At 42.4% G+C, this 26,525-nt stretch overlaps 1 protein-coding gene across 1 annotated transcript in view; it reads right to left on the reverse strand.

Moving 5' to 3' along the window:
- LOC117446492 (protein-glutamine gamma-glutamyltransferase 5-like) overlaps nucleotides 1–21,868 on the reverse strand; it is a 35,749-nt gene extending 13,881 nt beyond the window's left edge. Inside the window, exons 1-5 of the mRNA XM_071203330.1 lie at nucleotides 21,731–21,868; nucleotides 19,202–19,372; nucleotides 17,747–17,995; nucleotides 14,546–14,664; nucleotides 14,162–14,290 (exon numbers count right to left, since the gene is read on the reverse strand). Coding sequence (XP_071059431.1) covers nucleotides 14,162–14,290; nucleotides 14,546–14,664; nucleotides 17,747–17,995; nucleotides 19,202–19,372; nucleotides 21,731–21,755 — 693 coding nt within the window. The 5' untranslated portion in view covers nucleotides 21,756–21,868. The remainder of the gene's footprint in view (nucleotides 1–14,161; nucleotides 14,291–14,545; nucleotides 14,665–17,746; nucleotides 17,996–19,201; nucleotides 19,373–21,730) is intronic.
- Between the last annotated feature and the right edge of the window lie 4,657 nt (nucleotides 21,869–26,525).

The following is a 26,525-nucleotide window of genomic DNA, read 5'->3' on the forward strand; positions in this document are numbered from 1 at the left end:
ACTAATTTAATAAAAATCACAGTTGTATTACACACAATGCAGTTTTTTGAGAACAAAAATTCGTAACTAATATCATTTTTACATTCTGACGAAAAATAAAAATTATTATGAATACAAATAAAATAAAAGAAGCCTCCCGTGAGTTACTACAAGCTATAAAGTAGATTTAAAAAAACATTTTATAGAATAAAAGCTCACTGCGGGACGTTGTAGAAATGAGTGTGCGCACCACGATAAAGGAGCCTCATTCACTTTACATTGGGGTTGTTTGCGTGGTGCCGACACGTAAATGTAACAAAGTTCGTGACACCACCACACATTGTGGTGTTAAGGAGTCGTGGTGGAGTCACGCATTCTGGTGAGATCAGGTTGGATTCTGCAGAGTTGCCGTGAAGCCCTTAGTAGGCGGAGTCGGCCACTAACGGCTCGACTGTGACGTCAGAGTCTAATCCCGCCTGCTCCAAATAAGGGCAAAGAGGCGGAGCCGAGGTGGGACCTGCTGCCTCCGAACTGGTGCCTGCTATCCCTGGTTTCCCGTGTGTTGCATTTTGGTTCTTAACTCGTTTGTGACATTAAGGAAGTCTTAAGCACACGAGTGGATGCATTAGGACTTTAATATACAACACGTGTTGTCTGGGAGTTTGTAAACAGATGTTTTAACATATTTTGCTGTTGTAGCAAACTTCCATTGGTCCTCACTAACATTAATTCATCAAAACTACACCAAAAGGTTTTGCTTCTCCATTCACCATAGAAACATGCAAGATAAACTGAGTTTTCCTCAAGGGGCCCTTTTATGCTCATTTCATTTGTGTATTGTCTCCATGCTTTAATGTTCAAAAGGGCCTTTCTTTTTCTCTTACTGCCTGTACTGCCGCACCTCTTTTCCCCCTCTGTCTGAAACCAGAGCCCCTGTCTCCGTCTAAGTTTATGATGTTAGGACAATGTGTTGGTCGATGCGTTGTCGCGCTTATCAATATGTAGCGGTTGTTGCGAGTGTTTATTTGTGTGTGTTTGTCTGGTATTTGCCTGTTTTGTGTATGGCCCTGGGTGGTCGTAAAAGAAAACGTAGTCGTGATTGCGTCTGTCAACTCAAAGTTGATTGTTGTGATTATTTTATTTAAAAAAATAAAAATCACTAACTCATGGTGGGGGTGTTACGTGCTCCCCTCCTTGTTTTCTTTCTGTCTCCCTGCTGCGCAGGTGCACCTGGTCTGCCCCTGGCTCCGCCTCTGCCCAGGTGTTTCCAATTCCACTCAGTCGCGGATGTATAAAGAGAAGCTGGAGGAGAAGGATGTCTCGCCCTTTTCTGACGCCGGGAGACACTCTCCTGTGAAGACCCTTGTTTATGTACTGGGGCTTGAGCTATACTGTGTGGTGTAGATGTGTTTATGTTTAGCCTGGAGGACCTGGTAGTCCAGTTTTCGTGGCTTTCTTTGTTTCCATAGGGTTTACGCCTGGCTTTTGGTTAGGGGGGAAGCTCTTGGTCCTACGGCCCCTGGTGTGGCTGGCTCGAGCTCCCTCCTTCCTTTTGTTCTTTTTGGTCAGTCCTCCAGACCTTTTTCTTTTCCCATTTGGCTTTTGTAAGAAAACGGCTCAATAATAATAATAAATGTCCGTTACTAAGTAATGTTGTTGCGTGTATTTTTGTCATGTTGCGGGTCTCAGTGTGAGCCACTAAAGTGGAGTCGAGGCTGTGGCCGTAACACATGCTAACACTTAGCGATAGAATGTTTTTACTTTCTGCATTAAGTGGTATCACTGACTCGCATTATTTCTGGATTTTTGGTACACAACAGTCTGAACTGTCAGCCAACAAAGGCTTAGCTGCTATAAAAAGGTTTAGGAAGCCGTGCATAAGAAATACAAATATATATCATACCATGGCGCTGACCACGCGGCTGACGTAGATGGGGTTACAGCGAGCGGAGACATCGTCAGCAGGGTCTTTCTTGTGTTTGAGGTTAAGGTCCAAAATCAATAAACTAATTTCCACCATGTTGTCCTCAAACTGGAAGAAGGGAGAGCATTTTTAATTGAAATATAAAATATATTTGAATTATTTAAACTTTAAAAGATACATCATTTGCAGTTTGCTTTACAGTAGATCATTCAAACTCAAACTTCAAATTCAGCCACTAAAATGTCAGATTTACAATTTACATCTGTGATACTAAAAAAAGAGTATTGTGTACTTGAATTCTAAAAAGTATATAAACAAATGTTTCGTGTGTGTGTGTGTGTGTGTGTGTGTGTGTGTGTGTACCTGTCCAAAGTCCCAGGCTCCAGGGGAAATATGTCTTTGACTACCTCTGTAGATGACTCCTTGTTCATTCATCACATACTCCTGTATCTCATTCTCATCCTTCAGATACACCCAGTCATCTACACACAGACACACAGACACACAGACACACAGACAGACAGACAGACAGACAGACAGACAGACAGACAGACACACACAGACACAGAGGAAGACAGACTTTTTATTTTTATTCAAATTATACGATAACATGTCCTGTATTCAACATCTTACTTTAGCAATCTTACTTAATGGCAAAAGAGGACAGATGTAACTGTAAAAACCCTTTTCCCCCCCTTTTATTATCTGAAGTCCTTCTGATATACTTTTACTTGAGAAACAATTTGTAAAGCAGGATTTATACATTCCACATTAGCCTATTGGTGGTACATTCTGTCTTGCACAGTGATTCAAGTATTATTTTCTTCTTTTTTACGCAGTTGACAACTGATACAACAAATAATTTGTGTCACCAAAGATAAATAAATAAATAATGTTTTGTTTGACTATTCCATCGACCAACCCCAACCCCTTTTTTATTTAAAGAGCCTGTGACATCATCCCAACAACTGTTGTGCAATGAAATATTGGGCTACTAGTCATCTCGAACCATCAGTTTAAAAAAGAAAAAGCGATACCGTTCCGTTAAATATCAATAATTTCGAACATCGCGGGAAATTCCTTCGACTCATTTTGAAGTTTTGGGGGAAGCCGGAAGTGACGTCAATGCGGGAACGCTTCACTGTGCGGCGAGAGAGCCAAACACGGACAAAGTGTGTTCTATTTCGTATGAGGCTTCGCCCTCTAAGGCTATCGCTATTGGGTAATCCCACTGCACGTGTGCAGCACTGACAGACTTAATCCACGCCCACCTATGACGTGGGCCCCACCTCCGGCCTCACTTCCGTATAAATAGGAAGATGGCCCGTCCAACTGCTCCCATTTTTCTTCAGCACTCCGTTGCAGAAGCACTGTAGCAGGCACAAGCTCTTTTCAGAGCTGTTTACTGGAAAGCAAACATTTACCAGCAGTCAGGCGACTCCTTCCCCTCCCTTCACGGATCACTATGTGGTTCCCCCGGCCCCATCCTCCCTCTCCTCCGGACGGGGGAGACAGGGCGGGGCCCGGTGTCAGCCCGGCAGCCGAGCCTATAGGTTCGGCTGCCTGGCTGACACTATCCGCCATCTAGGCTCTGCCGTAGAGGCGGTATTCTCCAGGAACTCCCGGAGATCATCGGAAAGGCAGCCGCCTAATGAGATCTCCCCGTTCCCCCGGTTCAGGAGAGCTCTCCTCCGGATGACATAAGCGGTTGCCTCATAGCCTGTCGGTTATTAAGCAACAGGGCTCGCGGCACAAACCGGCTGTCTTTCAAACCTGGCGGTTGATTAGACAGCACGGGCTTGTTTCCTATGTCACAGATATGCCTCCACACACCGTTCATTCCTCAAGCGGGTTTGAGCGTGAACACGCCTCAATGTCCGGTTACGAGCCTTCTCCTAAACGGCGACATGATGAGAGCCGCTGTGCAATACAGTGTGTGGAGGTGCAAGAGCCGGCTGTAACCTGTCAGTCAGCAGGCAGCAGGGCTCGTGGCGCAAGCCAGCTGTATTTAACCAGGCGGTTATTAGACAGCAGAGCTTGACGTTTAAACCTGATGCTCCTAACCTGTCGGTTAGCAGGCAGCACGGTTTTTTCCCTCTGTCCCAGATGTGCCTACTACACACGGTCGTAATGAGCCCAGGGCTGTTATTACGCACTGTGTGAATAGCACTGCATACACCTCCGCTCATTCCTCAGCAGGGTTGAGCGTGAACGCGCCTCAATGTCCAGTTTACGAGCCTTCTCCTAAACAGAGACAGGATGAGAGCTGGTGTGAGATGCAGCGTGTGGAGGGCCCCCTCGCAGCTTTTCGGTCCGGGCCCCTCTTGGGTTGCTTCACGGGCAACGGCGGCGAGGGCTCTGACGTGGCTCGTCACCACAGCACATCCAGAGCATGTCGCGCGCTCTCAGAATATTACTCAGAATGGCGACGCGTGTGTCTGATGGACAGATGGATGAGCAGGCGGATGGGCAGAGAGTAGTCTCTGCAGTTCGCCTCTCCCCCCCCCGCAGTTCTTCGGGATACAGGAAGTCCTGTCATCCCGGGAACAGTGTCTCGTGCTCCGTGCAGAGCGGCAGGAACTCTTGTTAAAAGGAAGCTTTTTTCCAGGGTTCCTCATGGGGAAGAAAATCAGGGGTTCTTACTCCCGGTATTTTCTGGTCCCGAAGGAGACAGGGTGGGGGGAATGAGACCCATCCTCGATCTGTCAGTGTCCAACAAGGGAATGGCCTTTTCCCATGCTGACGATTAAACAGGTGCTGGAGTGTTCACCAGGGAGGTGCAAATCCATAGTCCTGAAGGATGCAGTCCTCCACGTAACCATCATCCCGAAACACAGAATTTCCTGTGATTCTCATTCCTGGCTCCACGCACTTTTTCAAAGTGGGTGGAGCCGGTGGGAGCAGCTACTCAGAATGGGGATGAGAGTGTTATTTTACCTGGACGACCGGCTGTGGCAGGCTCGCTCCAGGAAGGGAGGAAGCGGCTTACAGACGATACAGCTAGTATCTCATCTGTCAAACCTGGGTTTCATTATCAACTGGAAGAAGAGCTGTCCTCGTCCCTCCCAAGTTTTCTTTTTAACTGGGAGTGGAATTGAACTCAGCCCGCATGAGAGCGCGACTCTCACAGCGGAGAGGGGAGAAAGTGACAGCTCTCCTCCGGCGCGTCACACCCCGCGGGGCGGTGACAGCCCTCTCCGTGATGCAGCTGTTAGACATGATATCAGCTGGTCACGTGGTGATCCCCCTGGGTCTCCTTCATAGTGTACAATCAACATATGTTGATTCAAACAGACAACAAAGCAGCGGCGGCCTACATAAATCGCCAGGGAGGTGTTCGATCAGCGCAGCTGCTGAACACACATCCTACACAGCCAAATGGACAGCGTTCCGTGTGGTGTGCAGGGAAAAACATGGACCCCGTTGGGCCCCCTGCCTCGTGCTGTCGTTCCTCCAGCTGTTGCTGGACAGGAATTGGCTTATAGCACGGTAAAAACATATGCTGCTGCCATTTCATCTTGCCAAGGTTTGGGGTCAGCACGGTGTTTAGTCACCCTCTGACAAAACGTTTTCTACGGGGAGCACAGAGACTCAGACATCAGGGTTTCCGTTAGCCGGTAATTACCGGTTTTTAGCTGATAACATTTATTAAAAACCGGTAAATTCAAAACCTGCCGGTCAAAATGTCTGGTACTAATTAGGGAGGCTCCGATTGATCGGCCGCCGGTCATTATCGGCCGATATTCAATCTTAATAGTTTGATCGGAGCTCTCTATAAAGGCTGATCAGGAGAGCTGGATCTGATCGATATGGACATAAACGCGAGTGAAGTATAACCGGACGCGAGAGAGAGATCAGATCAGCTGCTGAGTCTGACCGAGACACGCAGCTCTGTATAATCACCTGAAGCCCCGCCCTCTGTTTAGCGAGCTGCAGGAGCTGCTTGAGAAACTGTTAAACTCCCGTGTTATTATTCAAAGTTGATGTAAACTTTTGAATAATGTACGTTATCTACTACAAGTAGTTTGTTTGAATGTAATAATTTTGTTGTTTGTGGAAGAATTTATTGAAAAATGAATCTGAATTTTTCGATCTGTTACGATTATAAATTGAAGCAATATAAAAATGAGCCCCGTGAACTGAGTTTTAAACTGAAGCATATCTGCTCATAGTCCGGTAATTACCTGCTAACGGAAACTCTGCGACACAACTCTTATTATTATTATTGAAATATGACCGGTAAGTTTCACATTTGTCCGGTAAAATAAATTCTGCCCGGACATTTGACCGGCGAGAAAAAATCCTAGCGGAAACCCTGTCAGACATGTGTCACGCGCTTTGGCGCCTCAATGGGTTTTTTGGCTTAGTGTTACGCGCACTGAGTAAAGCTCCATTTGAACCTTTAGATCAGGTCCCCCTGAAGTTCTTGTCAGCCAAAGTAGCTCTGCTCTTGGCTCTCACATCAGCTAAAGGGTGAGTGATGTGTCTGCTCTCTCTGTGGCTCCGTCATGTCTCCGGATCCAAGGAGATGGCAGTTCAGCTGTTTTGCGCCTTAACCCAGCTTTTATGCCAAAGGTGATCACAAGCTCTTTTAGATCGAGAGGGATCACTTTGGATGGTTTCTTCCCTCCTCCTCACACATCAGAGGAAGAAGCCACATCTCATCTCCTCTGTCCCGTACGTGCGCTGTCATGTTATATTGCACGCACAGCCACGTTGCGCAAGTCTCAGCGCCTGTTTGTGCATTACAGAGAGCACTCAATAGGGCAGCCTCTATCTGCACAGCGGCTGTCACACTGGCTGTGTGAGGCTGTATCACAGGCGTATGTCTACTCTGGGGTGGATCCCCCAGAAAACATCAAAGCGCACGGCACCAGAGGAATTTCAACCTCTATGGCGTTGCATGGAGGAATAACAGTGGAAGACATTTGCAATGCTGCATCTTGGTCTTCCCCCTGTTCTTTTATTCGTTTTTATTTGAGGGATGTCTCCCATTCCTCTCTTACACATTCAGTACTGAGTGTTCTGTCAGATTAAGTAATGTCAGGGACTAAACGGCGTGCCCTCTCTCCTGCCTATCGGCATTCAGAGAGCTGCCCCTTTTGCCCCTCTTTTATAGGTTTAACAAGTGGGATTTGTTTATCTCTACTTTTTTTAAACGACAGGTATTCACCTTCATTCCTTTAAAGAGAATATTCATTTGGAATAATGCTATATTTCCAGGGACTGTGATGCTCCTTCTTTTTCGCATGGGTTATTAATTGAGTAGATGGGTTTTTGTGCTTCTGGTTACGGACGGACCAGTGGGGCGTGGACTACATCCTGCTTCGCCCTTAACCCAATAGCGATAGCCTTAGAGGGCGAAGCCTCATACGAAAGAGAACTGAGGTTACGTACTGTAACCCAGCTTCTATGAGTATAGGCGCAGCCCTCTAAGGTTCGGGCCCCACTGGCTCCGCGAATAGCTGAAGAAAAGCTGTTTGTGTGGGAGCAGTTGGACGGGCCATCTTCCTATTTATACGGAAGTGAGGCCGGAGGTGGGGCCCACGTCATAGGTGGGCGTGGATTAAGTCTGTCAGTGCTGCACACGTGCAGTGGGATTACCCAATCGCGATAGCCTTAGAGGGCTGCGCCTATACTCATAGAAGCTGGGTTACAGTACGTAACCTCAGTTGTCATGCGTAGAAATGGTGAATTACTGAGTTTAGGCACGTTAATAACGTTGTAATGAAGTTGACTACAGTATATTCATATTCGTCAGTGCTTTCATGTCAATTCGGCGAACATAAACATAGATGATCGTGGTGAAGATGATGATTACATTAGGATTAAAAATCGGTAGTGAGCGCTGCTGAATTTCCTCCCGTAGGATGTGATATAAAAACAAATCGATTATTTTTGTAGTTGTAAACTCAAGTGGATGAAACTACATTTATTAGTGCTTTCATGTCAATTCGGCGAACATATGATACATTAAATGATCGTGAGGATGATGATTACAAATCGTTTGTTTGTGCCGGTATGCATTTCCTGATGAGAAAACAAACCGATGCTTTTTGTAGTTGTAGTACACCAACAACATGGATTAAACGTGTGGTTTTTTTACCACAATGTTGGGGATTTTAATGGATAAAATGCACGGATTATTATTATTATTATTCCCACTCCGATCGGGACACGAGGTCCACCGTTTCCCCGCAGCGAGGCTCCCCCGTTGACAGTTTACGTGGGCTGGGTGCAGTGGCGGACTGGCCATCGGGACGAATCCCGATGCGCCGGTACCGAAGTGGGCCGGTCGGATAAGTCACTAGCACATCCCCCATAGGCGGCGCGTGAGGCTCAGGTTTGGGAAGGCTAAATAACTTATTTTACCTGACGCTGCCCGCCTCCGGCGTCTATAGAAAATAGATCAACTCAGTGTGCGGAGTTTAAATCTCTCAAGTCATATTACAGGATAAAGGAAATACAGTTTAAACTGCCGTATGCAGAGAAGACGCCAACGTGTCGCACTTATCATTCATATCACACTGATATCACATCATCAATCAGATCATCGATCATATAATATCACAATATATCATATATTTCCTGATCTGAGTCAGCTGAGCCGTATCTGGCCGTGCAACACTCACAGTGTCACATACTGGATGCAGAAGTATTATTTTAAGCAACACATTATGTTGACGAAACACTCGAGTCAAATGTAATTAAAGTCAGATCCACTCGTGTCTTAGAAGTGAACGCGCTCTCAGCTGGAGAGAGAAACCCTGGCTTGATTTACCGAGTTGATAACCAGCGTCGTAGGACCGTTTAGCGAGATCTCGTTTGTTAGTTTGTTGTTGTTAGTTTGTTTGCTACTCAAACATATCCAGGGTATGTTGAACTGGCTTCGTAGTACAGGGCACAGGTGGCGAGCAGCGCTAATGTCAAAGACACAGACATTATACATTATATTTGTATTTTACCAGGATGCAGTGACACAAATATTTACATATTTACATTTGCTATCTACAGCACCCGCCGCCCCTGACATCCCCCGCTCCCCCCGTTGACAATTTACTAGCGGTACCGAAGTGGGCTGGTCGAGAGTCCCGGGATGATTTTTAGTCCCAGTCCACCACTGGCTACATGACCGTATGATCGCCCATATTGACGCACCTAATTCCTAAACTTCTAACAGATACAACATAAACCGATCCTTCAGCCTCATATGAGCTCTCAGACACATTCAAAATTAAACTGTCATCGCTGTCTGAGCTTGCTGCTGTGTGCACCATCGTGCGTTTACATGCAGATGCTGGGATCCTGAACGGTGCAGCTGGAGCGCTGTGCCCGCAATGACGTCACACATCATTTGGCGGGACTTGAAGAATCCCTGAGAAGATCCAGAAAATTGTCAACATTGAAGGGCAGATTAATGTTTATCAAAGTACAAATATCCAAAATCAGTTCAGTAACGGTTTTCAAGGGGACAATATTTACTCAAATTGATGGGTTTGGATGATGGGGGAAACTCGTGTCACAGGCTCTTTAAGTTTAAAATAAAAATGTTTTGAGTGACTTTAGTTTAGTTAATTTGAATGTTAATTTGTAATAATTTATAAAATAAAATATACTATATATAATATACTATATATATATATATATATATATAGTATATTATATATATTATGTTTTATTTATTTATTTATATTTATATAGATAGATATAATTTGTTTTAACCGGACTGTTTAAACTCCTTTTCACTCCAAAATAACTTTAATTATTTCGCCATAGGGTAGATATTCTTTACACTGCTGCAGTGTGTTTGAGATATTGAGTAACACAGTGTAAAAATACTAAATAATAAATAAATACGCAATATCTGATAATTACTTTTATGTTATTGCCTGTTAATAATTGTTCAAATATTTGTTTTTTAAATAGGCCTACTGTATACTGTATTATTACTAGGGCTGTCAGTCGATTACAAATATTTAATCGCGATTAATCGCATGATTGTCCATAGTTAATCGCGATTAATCGCAAATTAATCGCACATTTTTATCTATTCTAAATGTACCTTAGAGGGATATTTTTCAAGTTTTTAATAGTCTTATCATCATATGAGTGGACAAATATGCTTTCATTCCCATTTGGCCGCACAATGAATGATGAAAAACTGAGAGGATCTCGATCAGTTGAAATAAATGGATGTTAATAAAAAAGCCAAGGTGTATTTTAAAATGCATGTTAAGTGTCACAGTCTGCTCCCTCACTCACCTATTTTTTCTGCATTAGCATTCCTTAGTCACCTGGTAGTCACCATAGACTGTATATATAAATGGACGTAGTGTCCGTGACGTTACCCATAGGGTTCTGCAGAGTTGCCGTGAAGCCCTTAGTAGGCAGAGTCGGCCACTAACGGCTCGACTGTGACGTCAGTCTAATCCCGCCTGCTCCAAATAAGGGCAAAGAGGCGGAGCCGAGGCGGGACCTGCTGCCTCCGAACTGGAAGTAAACAGAGCTAGCTCAGGCTAAGAAGCTAACATGAAATACATGCATACCAAGTTACTGCTAACAGTGTAGTTCCCCTATATAAACGTTACATTCATAATCAAATGAGACAATCTGCAACAGAATTAGCTATATTTTGTTATTCTTAATGCTTGTCATTCACACGTTGAGAAAAGACAGACTCCACCGCCCGGACCTAACGGAGCCGCAGTGGGCTAGCTCCGGGACGCCGGCTGGAGCTAGCCCCCTGCGGCTCCATTAGCTCCAGCGGCCACCACTGGGATAATTGGGTCCCCTATTAACATTTGCTCCCGTTTAGCATTATGGGCGTCATAGCCATAGACTATAAAAGTCTTACCCAAGGCTGAATCATAAACTAAAATGTATATGTATGCATAAAGGGTTACGTCCTTAGCTGGCTAATAAGTAACAAGCTAAGCTACCAAGCACACAAACACCTGCGAACGGGGTTAACATGTATAATATTATCATTTTAGACTTCTTGGAAGTTCTGTTAGTACATTCAAGCGCACAGCACGACATTTTAATTGTCTGGTATTTGTAACAATATTCCCTAAAAGGCACAATCACCACGAACACGGCTAAAGCTAAAGGGTCAAGTACAGTACTATGACTAACTAACGTTGTAGCCTCTATGGTTGTAGCCTAGCAGAGTGGACAAGTTGCTGTTAGCTGACAGTGAGGCATGTACGTGTCCATCAACGTGACCACGCCCTAATGTATGCAAACACTTTAAGACCTAATATAAATAAAAGGGTCATGTTAGAAAACAATTCACTCACAGATTCATAATCATGAAGGTGGAATCTAACTATATCGATAATAATATGTATTGCATCCATGGGTAGAAACATGTTTTTTTCTGCTGTAAAGTTGGGCATTTTAACATGGGGGTCTATGGAAATTGCTCCTTTCTGCAGCCAGTCCCTAGCGGCCCATGTATGAACTGCAGTGTGTGGCACTTCCGTATTGGCTTCCCGGCTGTTCGCCAGAGTTTGCCGCTTGGTAGTCACACCCTGTTTCTCTCTCTCACTCTGTTGCACCCATCAGCTCCACTAGTATATAGGCCCCCTTCACTCTCACCTCAGTGCCAGATCGTACTTCGCAGCATGCCAGTCTTTCCCGCATTACCTTCCAGATTGCTCTCCCGGTTTCGACCTCGTCTGCTTCGCCTGTTTCCTGACCCTGCCTGTCCCTGGATTATTCTGGTTTGCCCGGTCCCTGACCCTGCCTGTACTGTACCTGCGTCTCCCATCTTGCTTACTCCTGGAAACCTCGCCTGTCCCCGACCAGCCCTTTGCCTATAAAAAAGGTGGTTACCGACTATCCCTGGTTTCCCGTGTGTTGCATTTTGGTTCTTAGCTCGTTTGTGACATTAAGGAAGTCTTAAGCACACGAGTGGATGCATTAGGACTTTAATATACAACACGTGTTGTCTGGGAGTTTGTAAACAGATGTTTTAACATATTTTGCTGTTGTAGCAAACTTCCATTGGTCCTCACTAACATTAATTCATCAAAACTACACCAAAAGGTTTTGCTTCTCCATTCACCATAGAAATTCACTTTTATTCACTTTCACTTTTATGCTCATTTCATTTGTGTATTGTCTCCATGCTTTAATGTTCAAAAAGGCCTTTCTTTTTCTCTTACTGCCTGTACTGCCGCACCTCTTTTCCCCCTCTGTCTGAAACCAGAGCCCCTGTCTCCGTCTAAGTTTATGATGTTAGGACAATGTGTTGGTCGATGCGTTGTCGCGCTTATCAATATGTAGCGGTTGTTGCGAGTGTTTATTTGTGTGTGTTTGTCTGGTATTTGCCTGTTCTGTGTATGGCCCTGGGTGGTCGTAAAAGAAAACGTAGTCGTGATTGCGTCTGTCAACTCAAAGTTGATTGTTGTGATTATTTTATTTAAAAAAATAAAAATCACTAACTCATGGTGGGGGTGTTACGTGCTCCCCTCCTTGTTTTCTTTCTGTCTCCCTGCACGGTGCAGGGTGCAGGTGCACCTGGTCTGCCCCTGGCTCCGCCTCTGCCCAGGTGTTTCCAATTCCACTCAGTCGCGGATGTATAAAGAGAAGCTGGAGGAGAAGGATGTCTCGCCCTTTTCTGATGCCGGGAGACACTCTCCTGTGAAGACCCTTGTTTATGTACTGGGGCTTGAGCTATACTGTGTGGTGTTGATGTGTTTATGTTTAGCCTGGAGGACCTGGGGCCTGTACTACGAACCTGGTTCAACCTAACCTGGATATGTTTTAGTTAGCCGGTTGGCCTAATCCAAAACATACGCGCTCTCGCTAAACTGTACTACGACGCTGGTTATCAAGTGGATCGCTCAAGCCAGCCGTGTCCTATCTAGTTAGGTGCGCGTTCACATGAAAGGGGTGGTATTTGGAGCATTCGACCAATCACAAACATGGAGAAGCGTACTGACAGCGCAGCGTCATACTGTACTTCCTGAATGAAAAGTGAACTTTAATACTAGTCAAAAATGAAGAAGTTAAACTTTAAACATCCATGACTTAAACACTTTATCCAGGATAAAAGCCACAGAGCTGCACCTGCAAGGTGAATACAGCTGGAAAAAGAAAAAGTGTTTGAATGCGTACATTAACAGGTTTATGATATCACTGCCCCGTCTAAAACACGATCTGACTTCAATTACATTTGTCTTGAGTGTTTCGTCAACTTATGTGTTGCTTAAAATAATACTTCTGCATCCAGTATGTGACACTGTGAGTGTTGCACGGCCAGATACGGCTCAGCTGACTCAGATAAGGAGATATATGATACATTATGAAGTGATATGCCGCGGACTGTACTTAATGTACTCTGATCCGGTTACTTATGTTGTGGCCGATATATAAGTAAGCTTTCTTAACGCTAATGTTATAATAGTCAGATTGCTCTGAAGATGGAGGTGATATTCTATTAATGTTCACGTTCACACAGTCGGTGATTTTTGCCGGCCGTCTTTCCTGCGACGGCAGCTTTTCTGTATTTCCTTTCTCCTGTAATATGACTTGATCGCTTTAAACTCCGCACACTGAGCTCTGATTGGTCAGCAGGCGGTGCTTTCACTGAGTTGAGCTCTTAGCCTGCAACCTAACCTGGTCCCGACCAGGTTAGCTGCCTAGCATATATTACCATGGAGATCTAGCCTGCTAAAAAGAGAACCAGCTTCGTAGGACCGGAAAGCCGGAGTTTCCCCTGAATTTAGCCGGCTAAGCAAAAATCCTGCTTCGTAGTATACCCCCCTGGTAGTCCAGTTTTCGCGGCTTTCTTTGTTTCCATAGGGTTTACGCCTGGCTTTTGGTTAGGGGGGAAGCTCTTGGTCCTACGGCCCCTGGTGTGGCTGGCTCGAGCTCCCTCCTTCCTTTTGTTATTTTTGGCCAGTCCTCCAGACCTTTTTCTTTTCCCATTTGGCTTTTGTAAGAAAACGGCTCAATAATAATAAATGTCCGTTACTAAGTACTGTTGTTGCGTGTATTTTTTTTCATGTTGCGGGTCTCAGTGCGAGCCACTAAAGTGGAGTCGAGGCTGTGGCCGTAACACATGCTAACACTTACAATCCCGTCATTTAGCGATAGAACGTTTTTACTTTCTGCATTAAGTGGTATCACTGACTCGCATCATTTCTGGATTTTTGGTACACAACAGTCTGAACTGTCAGCCAACAAAGGCTTGGCTGCTATAAAAAGGTTTAGGAAGCCGTGCATAAGAAATACAAATATATATCATACCATGGCGCTGACCACGCGGCTGACGTAGATGGGGTTACAGCGAGCGGAGACATCGTCAGCAGGGTCTTTCTTGTGTTTGAGGTTAAGGTCCAAAATCAATAAACTAATTTCCACCATGTTGTCCTCAAACTGGAAGAAGGGAGAGAATTTTGAATTGAAATATAAAATATATTTGAATTATTTAAACTTTAAAAGATACATCATTTGCAGTTTCATTCAAACTCAAACTTAAAGTTCAGCCACTAAAATGTCAGATTTACAATTTAAAACTTACATCTGTGATACTAAAAAAAGAGTATTGTGTACTTGAATTCTAAAAAGTATATAAACAAATGTTTCAAAAACACTGTGTGTGTGTGTGTGTGTGTGTGTGTGTGTGTGTACCTGTCCAAAGTCCCAGGCTCTAGAGGAGATATGTCTTGTACTACCTCTGTAGATGACTCCTTGTTCATTCATCACATACTCCTTTATCTCATTCTCATCCTTCAGATACACCCAGTCATCTACACACAGACAGACAGACAGACAGACACAGACAGACAGACAGACAGACAGACAGACAGACACACACACACACACAGGAAGACAGACTTTTTATTTGTATTCAAATTATACGATAACATGTCCTGTATTCAACATCTTACTTTAGCAATCTTACTTAATGGCAAAAGAGGACAGATGTAACTGTAAAACCCCTTTTTCCCCCCTTTTATTATCTTAAGTCCTTCTGATATACTTTTACTTGAGAAACAATTTGTGAAGCAGGATTTATACATTCCACATTAGCCTACTGGTGGTACATTCTTTCTTGCATAGTGATTCAAGTATTATTTTCTTCTTTTTTACGCAGTTGACAACTGATACAACAAACAATTTTTGTCACCAAAGATAAATAAATAAATAAGGTTTTGTTTGACTATTCCATCGACCAACCCCAACCCCCTTTTTATTTAAGTTTAAAATAAAAATGTTTTGAGTGACTTTAGTTTAGTTAATTTGAATGTTAATTTGTAATAATTTATAACATAAAATATACTATATATATATATATATATATATAGAATATTATATATAGTATGTTTTATTTATTTATTTATTTATATTTATATAGATAGATATCATTTGTTTTAACCGGACTGTTTAAACTCCTTTTCACTCCAAAATAACTTTAATTATTTCACAATGAGGAAGATATTCTCTACACTGCTGCAGTGTGTTTGAGATATTGAGTGTAACAGTGTAAAAATACTAAATAATAAATAAATACGCAATATCTGATAATTACTTTTATGTTATTGCCTGTTAATAATTGTTCAACTATTTGTTTTTTTTAAATAGTTCTACTGTATACTGTATTATTACACAAGTTAGTTGTTTACTCTATTCTGATTGGTCATTTGGACATTTCACAGGTTGTTAATACTCGATAGCACACAGCTGCTAAGCAAAATAATGACCGTTGCTAAGGAGTATCAACGGAGAAAAGAAAAGACAGAGCTTTGAACGTCAGAAAAATATATAGAAGAAAAGAAAGACAGGAAGTAAAGACTAACGTGAATAGCAGAAGAAGACAGGCAGTAAGTAAACACTAACATGAACAGCAGAAGAAGACGGACGGGAAGTAAACACTAATGGGAACAGCAGAAGAAGACAGGCAGGAAGTAAACACTAACGGGAACAGCAGAAGAAGACGGACGGGAAGTAAACACTGAAGGGAACAGCAGAAGAAGACAGGCAGGAAGTAAACACTAACGTGAACAGCAGAAGAAGATAGACAGGAAGTAAACATGAACAGGAACACGGTATGGGCTCTGGCGGTGTTTAAAGGAATGGTCCACTCATTAGATAATTAATCAAAACTTCAGTATTTAGTGAAACGTTATGTTTAAACCATACCCTGAAGAAATCAGCGATATTCCCCGGTAAATAATGATTTTATAGCTCTTTTTTATCAAGACCTGTATATTCCGTCTGGCCGCCGCCATGTTTGCCATTTTCAGTAGTCACGTGATGGTCGTGACGTCATCCATGCGTTCACTTTGTCAACACACGGAAACATGGCGGCGTATTTGAGTTCGGACTCGTCAGCAGAGGAAGAAGTTTTGACCAATGTGAAGAGATTGGATGGGGGAATTCAGCCATACATATCAGTATGACAATACGACACCCTCTGTCCTAAGACCCTCACATCGTACAAGGAAAAACTTCCGAAGAAAACCCACAGTTTAAAGGGAACATGGGAGAAACCTCAGGGAGAGCAACAGAGGAGGGATCCCTCTCCCAGGACGGACAGACGTGCAATAGATGCCGTGTGTAAATTGAAAAGATAATACATTTGCAACATAGGTAGTCCAAATGTTTGGAAATGCATGTGTGTATAATAGGAAGATGATATAAGATACTATATGTATGCATGTAGTACCACCCTTGCTAGCGATTCCCTCTCTAGTTTAGCATACTCAGCTTCGTTGTCCCTGGCCATAGAATCACAATTTTATGGGGCCGAAAAAACTGGGGGAAAATACACACTAGCCGGTACTACGCTATATGGAAAGGCCACCAAAAACTGTCCTGACCTGGACGCTAAAGGACGTTAAAACGGGGCTAGCCGCTGCAATGGAAATGCGCTATAACATACCTTATTCTTACTCCGAGCACTACTTCTGCCCCTCCGTCGCTTCACACTTGCAGAGGGCGATTTCTCAACTGGCCGAACTGGTGTCCTGGTCGGTGATGACACCAGAAAGACCGATGGTACTGCATCTCCATTAAGTAATGGTTGTTCCATAAATCCCATGTTATGTTTTATCATACTCTCAGAGTAGTCGTCCGGAAATTTGAAATGTTCGCTGCATACATGAGCCTGTGAATCTTTCGGTTCGGGCCGGCCACATTTCGCTAGCCACTGCCTCCGAATGTACTTCTTACGCTTACCTTTTGGCAACAGATGGAACCGAGCATTCCGTGGATTGTTCCTATCAGAATTGTGGCAATATTTCGCGATACAGTGAGGCATATTTGAAGAGAGAAACTACAGTAAATAACATGGAGATCAACGTGTCTTCGAAAACCAAACGCATGGTTTACGTCACGTCCGGGAAATGGCGGCGCCCACAGTGTTGATGTTATTTCGGTATATAATCAGTTTAAAATCACTGATAATGTCATCGGATTAAAAAAAAAAAAAAAGAGACTGGCAGAGACTGGTCTGTTTTATCGGATGATAATTATTTAAAAATGAGTGTCATGAGCATACCATTCCTTTAAGGACTTAGCTAGGTTAGTGGAAAATAAACTGTGAACAGACTTGGACAGTCACAGAAAACCTCGTTCAGTGCTGCTGTCATTTTAGGTGGTTGCTGTTGCCGCCGTTCAGCAGTTGTTACGCAGTGGAGCAGGCTATTTTTTATGCCGAAGCAATACCATCATTTTTAAATCAATTACATTATTTTCAGTTTGTATTGTATTTTTGTACTAATACAATAGTATAGTATGACTGTAGGCCTACTTGGTTACTTTTAAAAACTGGTATCTTTTAAAGATGTTAAAGTATCTTCCCATTGACCAGACAGATGAAGCACCTACCGGGACACCAGGGGTTGTAGAGCACCACCAGCTTCCCCAGCAGCATCTCCTCCCCCCCGAGTTTCACAGTCAGGATCCACTCCCCCACAGGGGTGACAGCCGGGGGGGTGAGGTTGAGGACCAGAGTTCGCAGGGAGGAGTCCTTGTGCAGATCCGCCTTCCATACTGCTATCGCTGAACGGGAGCGGGTCACCACATCTGGGATGCCGAAGAGTGAAAGCGTCCCCTGTTTCTCCGTTGGAATTTCTCCTGCAGAGGAGCCAATTAAGTTAACGTAATGGTGCACATGCTATGAAAAATACCCTATTTTGTGGCCATATGATTCGGCATTCTTATAAAGAAGGTCTTGCTCTGTTTGTTAATAAGTAGACGGGGTGTCATCAGCTACAGTACAGAGGAGAATCCAAATCTTCTGAAAAAATAAAAATCTTACAATTCCATGCATAATTTCAGATTTCAAAAGTAGGCAAATGTGTGGGCATCACATAGATGTCTTCATGATATCAACTGGATTAAAAACATCTGGCCGAAAAGTTCTCTAAAACTCCGTGCACCTGTCTAAAAAAACAACATTATAAATGTAGCGAGACTTTTCTGAAGCCCAGAAAGCCATTACGGCCCGTCCACACTACAGCTTCAAAAAAAGCTTAGAGCTGGGCGTGTCTGAAGCTCGACCAACAACCAATCACATGAATCTCCCGCCCCTGACACACAAGCAGCGGTTTGATTGGCTAGAGCTTGTACTGGCATATGATTTGATTGGCTGACGCTTCCACCGAAAGCTTCAGAAGCTTCAAAAGTTGAACATTGCTCAACTTTTGCAGCCTAAAACGCCAGGAAAGCTCCGCTCTGCTTCCCACAATGCAGTTCGGCGAAAAGTGACGTCACCCCATTCAAAGTGAATGGGCAGACGCGTTGGAAACCGTTTTTGAAGCTGTCGAAGCTGTAGTGTGGACGGGCCGTTACACGTTGTGTGACCTGCTGCCATGGCCATCTTTGACACTACACACACTAAAATCACACTAAGGAGGAGCACATTTTCATAGATGTATCTCAATGCATTATCTATTGGACTTGCCCCAGCAACAGTCAGTGTCACCATAAACCGTAGATCTTGCCAGACAGACACAGCTGATTGACATTAGCTCATTAGTGCAGACACACCCAAACACAAAAACACACAGTTAGGCCAAAGTACCTTTTCTTATCACACCCTTTATTATGGAATAACCTCCCGTATTATAGTGATCAGAGAGTCTCATTTTGTATCAATCCCCCCAACCCCACACCCCTTCTAAATACTGGATCCATGGAGTTACTGTATCATTAAGGAAGCTCAGGATGGGTCATGTTTCTTCAAAAAAAAGTGCCCATATTGAGCAACTGTATCCGTACTGGAAGCTCAGGAAGAGGCATGTTTTCAAAATAAAACGCATCATTTAAAGTAAGCCCAACCTGTCTTTGCAGTGATGTGCAGCTGGTGCAGTTTAGGGCCGAAAGGCTGCGCCACATTCAGGGTCAGTTTGAAGGGCTGACCTCGCCTCACGATCAGCTGATCCACAGAGATCTCACTGGTGTGGTGGAGGAAGTTGTTGTTCTTAGGGTGGAGGTCCACTCCCTTAAAAACTGAGAGGAAAAAAAAACAAACATGAACAAGCTGAAAAAATAGCGACCGTCTTTATTCAGATTAAAAATGTAAGATTAGTGAAGTTTTTATGGTTGCTCATAGTGAACATCAAAAGATGTTGGAAAAGTATTACATAATAAATTCATAAAATACCTAGAATATGTTTTGCACACGATTGATGTGATTTATTATTATAGGTTAAAACATTATAGGCAGTTACAGAGGCTCTTACTTGAACATGAAATGGATTTTCATTTTCTTTACCGACCCTCTTTGAAATTCTGTGGAATGTATTTTAATTTAATTCTGACTTTCTCTTCGAGAACGTTTTTTTCCTCCTGTGCTTTACTGCAGTTTCCAAACTGTTTGTGTGTAGTCGATTTAAGACCTGATTTACTTCTTCAAATCCCAGACATAGTTTTAGTCATGTTTTGGCACCAACTCAAGATCTTTGGGCGTGGTGCTTTAGTAACAATTTCGGAGATGAACTGCTATAAAAAACATACCAAGCAGACGCTAATATTTGAGACATCTTTTAATCCTGAAACGCCCATAGGAGTACTTTGTTTACTTCTGCGACATAGTGACATCACTCTGTAACACTCACGCTTCTATTGGCTAGTGTTCCAACACATTGTATGTGATAGGTTAAGGGGCGGGACATCTCTAAGCGGTTGACCAATCACAACAGAGCCGACAAGCTAACCAATCAGAGCAGACTGGGCTCTGGTTTCAGACAGAGGGTGAAAAGAGGTGCTGCAGCACAGGCAGTAACAGAACATTAAAGCATGGAGACATGTCACTAAATATATATATGAACCTGAAAATTAGCATGATATAACTCTTTAAGTGGCATAAAGACAACTTCCCTCTCGGGTGGAAAATGAAGTAGTTGTATTGTGTCTGGACTGCACCTTTACCAATACAATACAAAAAAAAAGTTGTAGTACTTTAAATGTTTGCTTATTTTAAGCTTTTGTACATCAATGTGTATCCTCATGCTTGATTCTACTTATTGAGAGTCACTTTGAATAAAAGCGTCAGCTAAATTAAATTACTTTTCAACTGATGTCTATGTTTTTATTTTACATGCAAATGATTAAATCCACGTTTACTTGTTATTTAATTGCTGACATTATTACCGTACCAGTTTTCTTTCTTAAGTGTTTGGAAAACAATTATGATTGGGAAGATTTAAAGAAAAGTTTTCAGATATCGATTCCAGTGCTGCAAGGGAGGTTTTAGAAAGATTCCCCACAGTGAACCGGTTCTGCGTGTTGACAGAAACTAGGGCAAGTTATGTTTGACAGAGATTACAAACTCATCAATGAGGGATCACAGTAAGCAGTGGGAAAGTATGTGTGCAACTGGGGCAGGACCAAACAAGAAGCTTGGAAATGTGTGTCATCATGCAGGAGTGTCACAGTCACTGATATGTAGTTTAAACTGCAGAATGCACATTTGCTCTAATACAAGAGATCTTAAACTGAATTGGCCTGGAGTCAATATCTTAGCATGTGCAGAGAAAACAAGGTTTCAATTGTTTAATGAAAGAACCCTGAATTGTTGTCTGTTATTTGTTAGGCTTGTTGTACTCAGCTCTTTCGACACTTTTACCCTCGGCTTATATTTTGTTATTGTATTTTAATTTTGAGTCTCACCCCCATCGGCGATGAGACTCGCCACCGGCTTTTGCAGGTTTCAACAAGTTAAATAAAACACAAGTCATTAAAGTAATTATTCATTTGTATTTTGTGTTCATACTTGCAGAATATTGAAGGACAAAGTGTGTGAGCATGTATACTACAATACAATAGTAAGCAACAAAAAAAACATTTCATTTTGAAGAACCCTTTTGTTTTCTTTTTAGTTAATATAATAGACAGACTTAAACAATCTTATTTAGGAACATTTTAGACAATAATATTTTAATCCTGAATTGAAGACACTCAGAAAACCTGCATCATACGCATATTTACAGCAGTGTGCAGCTGTTTTCACTAACAGACTGTGCATCCTGTCAGCGCATTCATGTAATGTGATTATCATCGTCAAATTAAGCATCGAGTCGCTAGTGAATTTCCCTAAGGCATTAAAAGATATGGCTTAACAGTTTCATTTGTTTTGTACAAAAAGCATCTTCTTTCTTAAAGAGCTTTGGGAAACTAGCTAAGTTGTTCAATCATTACATTTACAGTTAGAAGTCCATATTAAGATTGTATACATAATAACTCTTAATATGAGCTGATGCTATTTTAGATGTTGGCTGACTGTCAAACTATGTTTTGCAACCAAACTCAATACCATTATTAAAAAATCTAATAAATGCAAGTAACAGGAGACTCTAATGTTCTTACCAGATTCTGGAGCTGAATATGTCATCTTTCCAAAAAGCTTCCTTCCTATAATCGTTGATGTACAGAAAAATGCGCACTGGCAGGCAGTCAGCAGCACACTGGAGGCACAACTCGTTTGTGGAGATTTAAATACTTGAGAAGCCCAACCCCCTTTCTAATGAACCTGCAACAAGTAGCGCAACTTTTGTCCACAAAGACGTAGTGCCCATATACATGCTCTAAAGAGGTGGGACAGAAAGGGGCTGGCAGTGTTTGGATAACCCGGAGCACTGGGTCTCAGCAGGGGCAACTCTCCAGTTACCAGTCTAAACCCGGTCGGTTCCCAAGCCGAGTCCCTGCAGACTGAGCTACTGCCGCCCCCAATTTAATATATCTTCTCTCACCTTTATGTAGTGTTTTATTTTTCCATTTTTATTTGCATTAATAATAATTGAAAGCACTTGGAATTGCCATTGTGTATTAAATTAAATGTGCTATATAAAAAAACGTACATGATGTTACTTTTGTTCTTGGTTTAATCTTTCACGGACTTCACAAAGAAGGAAAGGGGCACATTTTATATAGTTTGGTAGGTTGTGTTTTCGGCCACTTGGAAACCACATAGAAACTGAGATTTGATGTAATGCAAGGCAAGGCAAGTTTATTTATATCGCACCTTTCAACACAAGGCAATTCAAAGTGCTTTACAAAAAACGAAAGACATTAAGAAAATGGCATTTAAAATCAGTCATTAAAAAGAAAAGATAATAAAATAAACATTAAAAGAAAAAATACATGGATACAAGTTACGGTCTAGTGTAAGATGTGAATAGTTCAATTAAAAGCAGCGGCAAAAAGAAAAGTCTTTAGTCTGGATTTAAAAGTAGTGTTATTCAGTCGATTTTTCATCTTTGACTCATTTTAAATAAAGAGTTACAAGTATGAATACATGTGTCCAGTTTGTGTGTGTGTGTGTGTGTGTGTGTGTGTGTGTGTGTGTGTGTGTGTGTGTGTGTGTGTGTGTGTGTGTGTGTTCGATGGTCATAGGTCATGATTTTTTCCGAATGTCGAAACAAAGTGTGACTGAGAAATCCAGTTTTACGTGAAAATCTGGTCGTACTCACAGCCCTAGTCAAGAGATGAACTCCCCTGTTTTTGATTTAGCTTATTTCTCGGTCTCTGAAGTCTTACAGGGTTTGCAATCAATTGATCCTAAAAAGTCTGCCGGGCCTGACGGCCTCGACCCGTTCTTTTTAAAAATTGCGGCTCAGATTATAGCACAACCAGTAACTGATATTTGTAATCTCTCCCTGTCCACTCACACACTGCCAGCTGTGTGGAAGCAAGCTCTGGTATCGCCCCTCTTGATAGCTGGTGATCCCACAGAGTTAAATAACTCAAATCTTATCTCAAATCTTTCTGCGTTATCAAAGATTCTTGAGTCCCTAGTTTCTACTCAGCTAAAACTTGTTTTAAATTCACACAACATCCTTAACCCTATGCAATCTGGATTCAGATCAAAGCACAGTACTGTGACTGCCGGTCTGAAAGTCTTAGACGATATTAAGGCTGCTTTGGATAACAAATCTGTATGTGTTGCATTGTTTATTGACCTGGCCAAAGCATTTGACACTGGAGATCACCACATTATGTCTAATGTTATGTTGATGTCTCGTTTCGGTCATAAGGCCATTTGCTGGTTTCAGAGTTATCTAACCGACCGTACTTAATGCGTCAGGTTGGCTAGTACTGTCTCTCACCCTGTCACCTTGAAGAAGGGAGTTCCACAGGGCTCTATTTTGGGGCATTTGCTCTTTTTATTATATGTAAACAATATTTGTAATCAGATGCAATTTTCTACCTATCATATGTATGCTGATGACACTATTGTATACTCATATGCTCCTTCTCTGGATATGGCCATTTCTAATTTAAAATCTGATTTTATCACGCTGCAGCATGCACTTCTTGATTCCAAACTGCTTTTGAACAGTAAGAAAACCAAAGCAATGCTTTTTGCTCCCAAGTCAGCGTCCTCTTGCCTCTCCATTGACACCCTTGATGGCATCTCTGTTGAGTTTGTCGATACCTACAAATATCTTGGCTGGACAGTAATCTCAACTTCAAACACCATATTGAAGTTCTAACTAAGAAATTTAAATTCACTCTTGGCTTCCTTTTACTTCATCCCGTAAAAGGTTGGTCTCTGGCTTATTCCTGTCCCAGCTGGACTACGGTGATACCATTTATAGATTTGCCTGTCCCACTGTTTTGGCCAAACTTGACCCACTCTACCATGCTGCACTGCGTTATATATCAAATGCACCCTATAGGACTCATCATTGCAAACTGCATAGCCTAACTGGATGGTCCTCACTTACTATGCGTAGGATGCAGCATTGTTTTTTATTAATGTATAAAGCCATTTTAGGAAAGCTTCCACTGTACATATGTGAAAGATTTGCTCCAGTTTGTGACTCTTCCAACCTCAGATCCAGTGCCTGGATACGGTTCCAGGTACCTGCTGTGCGGACTGAGGCTGGGAAAAGGAGTCTTTTTTATTATGGTCCTTGGTCTTGGAATGACCTTCAATCACGCCTCAAACTGAGGGCACTTGTCTCAATAGCATGTTTTAGATTGAAGTTGTCTGAAGTCCTTACCACCAGCTGCTCTTGCAGTAATAAGTAGTGCACCTTTCTTACTGTCCTAATGTGCAAAATGTAGTGACTGATTTTTTGAAGATTGGGGGATGATTGGACCGTGTCGATTGGACTTACAGCCTCATCGTGTTTCATGGCGAGGGATGCGTTTCCATGGAAACGGCATAAGGTGAGATCTCAGATTTGGCGTAGAGCTGTTGAGGCATGGACCGGTGATATACAAGTGAAGATTGGGGGACGATTGGACCGTGTCGATTGGACTTACAGCCTCATCGTGTTTCATGGCGAGTGGTATGTCGCCATGGCAACGGCATTTGATGACATTACATTACATTGCATTGCATTTAGCTGACGCTTTTATCCAAAGCGACTTACAATAAGTGCATTCGACCAACAAAATACAAACTTGAAGAAAACAGAATCATATAAGTACATCAGGCTTCATAGAGCAAAAACATTTCAAGTGCTACTCAACTGGCTTTAGATAAGCCAGCCCTTTATTAGTATATAAGTGCTTTGTCTATAGAGAGGCGAAGTCACGCCCATCTATTTCTGGCCCATGGGACCCCGGAAGCGAAACATTTACATTGAATTCAATGGAGAGAGAAAACGTATCTTTTGATCCCGCTTGAATTGTGCCACGAACTACACATATGATGTTTGTCAATCTTAAACAATAAGTTCCATGTCAAAAATGTCATATTTTGTCGTAAAACTGTTGAAATATAAGACTATGAAAAATACGCGACTACAAAGACTACAAATCCCATTCTGGGTCGCGTAAGTGATGTCACAGGCGATAATGCTCCAAGTGGTTGCGACTCGTAATTAAAGCGAAGAAGAAGAAGATCTCATAACTGATTTATTCCCTCCAATAAATAAGAGATTGCTAAAAATAAATTCACTTTTACAAGATGCCTGTGTGCTTTGTACCAGGTTGTAATCACATAAGTGATCATACCACTTGCTCGTTCTATCGATTCCCGTCTGATGAAAGGACCAGGAGTCGCTGGATCAGACATATCAGGTAATATCATAGGTAATATACATGTTGTGCATGGAACATATATAGTCAAGTTAGCTACCTAGCTAGTAGCGACGAGTAGCGAGCACGTTAGTTAGCATTACATTACTTAGCCTTGTCACTTTTAGTAGCCTTACCATGAAGTTATTATTTTATTACATGAAGTAAACCAACAGTAAGAGTAGTCATGATGGTAAGTATTTCGTGAAACATTTGAAGAGTAGCCTACTGCGCCATCCACCGGGTGCTAAGGAAGCAGTCAGGGAGAGTCGAAGGCAGGCAGGGAGCTTTGCATGACATTCTTCTGGACGTGTTTCATTGTGATGACAGTAAGGGTGAGTCAATCTGTTTGTTGGAAAGACAGTAGTTGAGGGATTACTGAGAGAAAATTATTAGAAGAGATAATTATTCAAAGTGTTGTTACTTTAAAGTGTCGTTACTGACCTTTTTCTCTTTTATTTCCTTTCCCTCACCTGTAACTGCTGAGACCCTGAGGAACATGCACACTGACCTGCTCTGGCAACCTGATTTCCACTGTAGGTAATAGTATGTGGTTATGATATATTATTTATATACATCAAAGGCACAATGCACCCTCCAGAGACACACATGTATTGAGTGTGATATTTTGCATAGGTCAAGTGCAATCATCTTTACACACTAGAAAACTGTAGGAGCGGCAACTTGTTTTGACATTTTTAATATCCGATAATAAAGTTGATCTGTTTTCTTTATTCTTCTCTCTTCCCAGCTCCATCCATCACCATGCTCTGTTCCTGCAGGTCCTGCTTGCTAATCAATGCTTTATTTTTGTACACAATTACAAATCAAGTCAATGTATTGTATGACATGAAGTTGTGCTTCATTCGGAGTCAATAATAAATTCATTCTGCCTTCAACTGCACAATGACTGTGGACTGCACCGACATCCATGTAGCTGCCCCCCACTAAGATGAACCAAGCAAAGAGGGTCACCATCATGCCCAAGGACATCCAGCTGGCCCGCCGCATCCGGGGAGAGAGGGCTTAGACTGACCTGAGACCAGCACACCCAAACACAACAGCTCTTTTAAGAGCCACCTACAGTTTCAAAGAGTTGCAATCCTACGTTATTATAATGATTAAACTGGTT

The sequence above is a fragment of the Pseudochaenichthys georgianus genome, chromosome 5, assembly GCF_902827115.2.
Source record: "Pseudochaenichthys georgianus chromosome 5, fPseGeo1.2, whole genome shotgun sequence".
In the NCBI taxonomy this organism is placed as follows: domain Eukaryota; kingdom Metazoa; phylum Chordata; class Actinopteri; order Perciformes; family Channichthyidae; genus Pseudochaenichthys; species Pseudochaenichthys georgianus.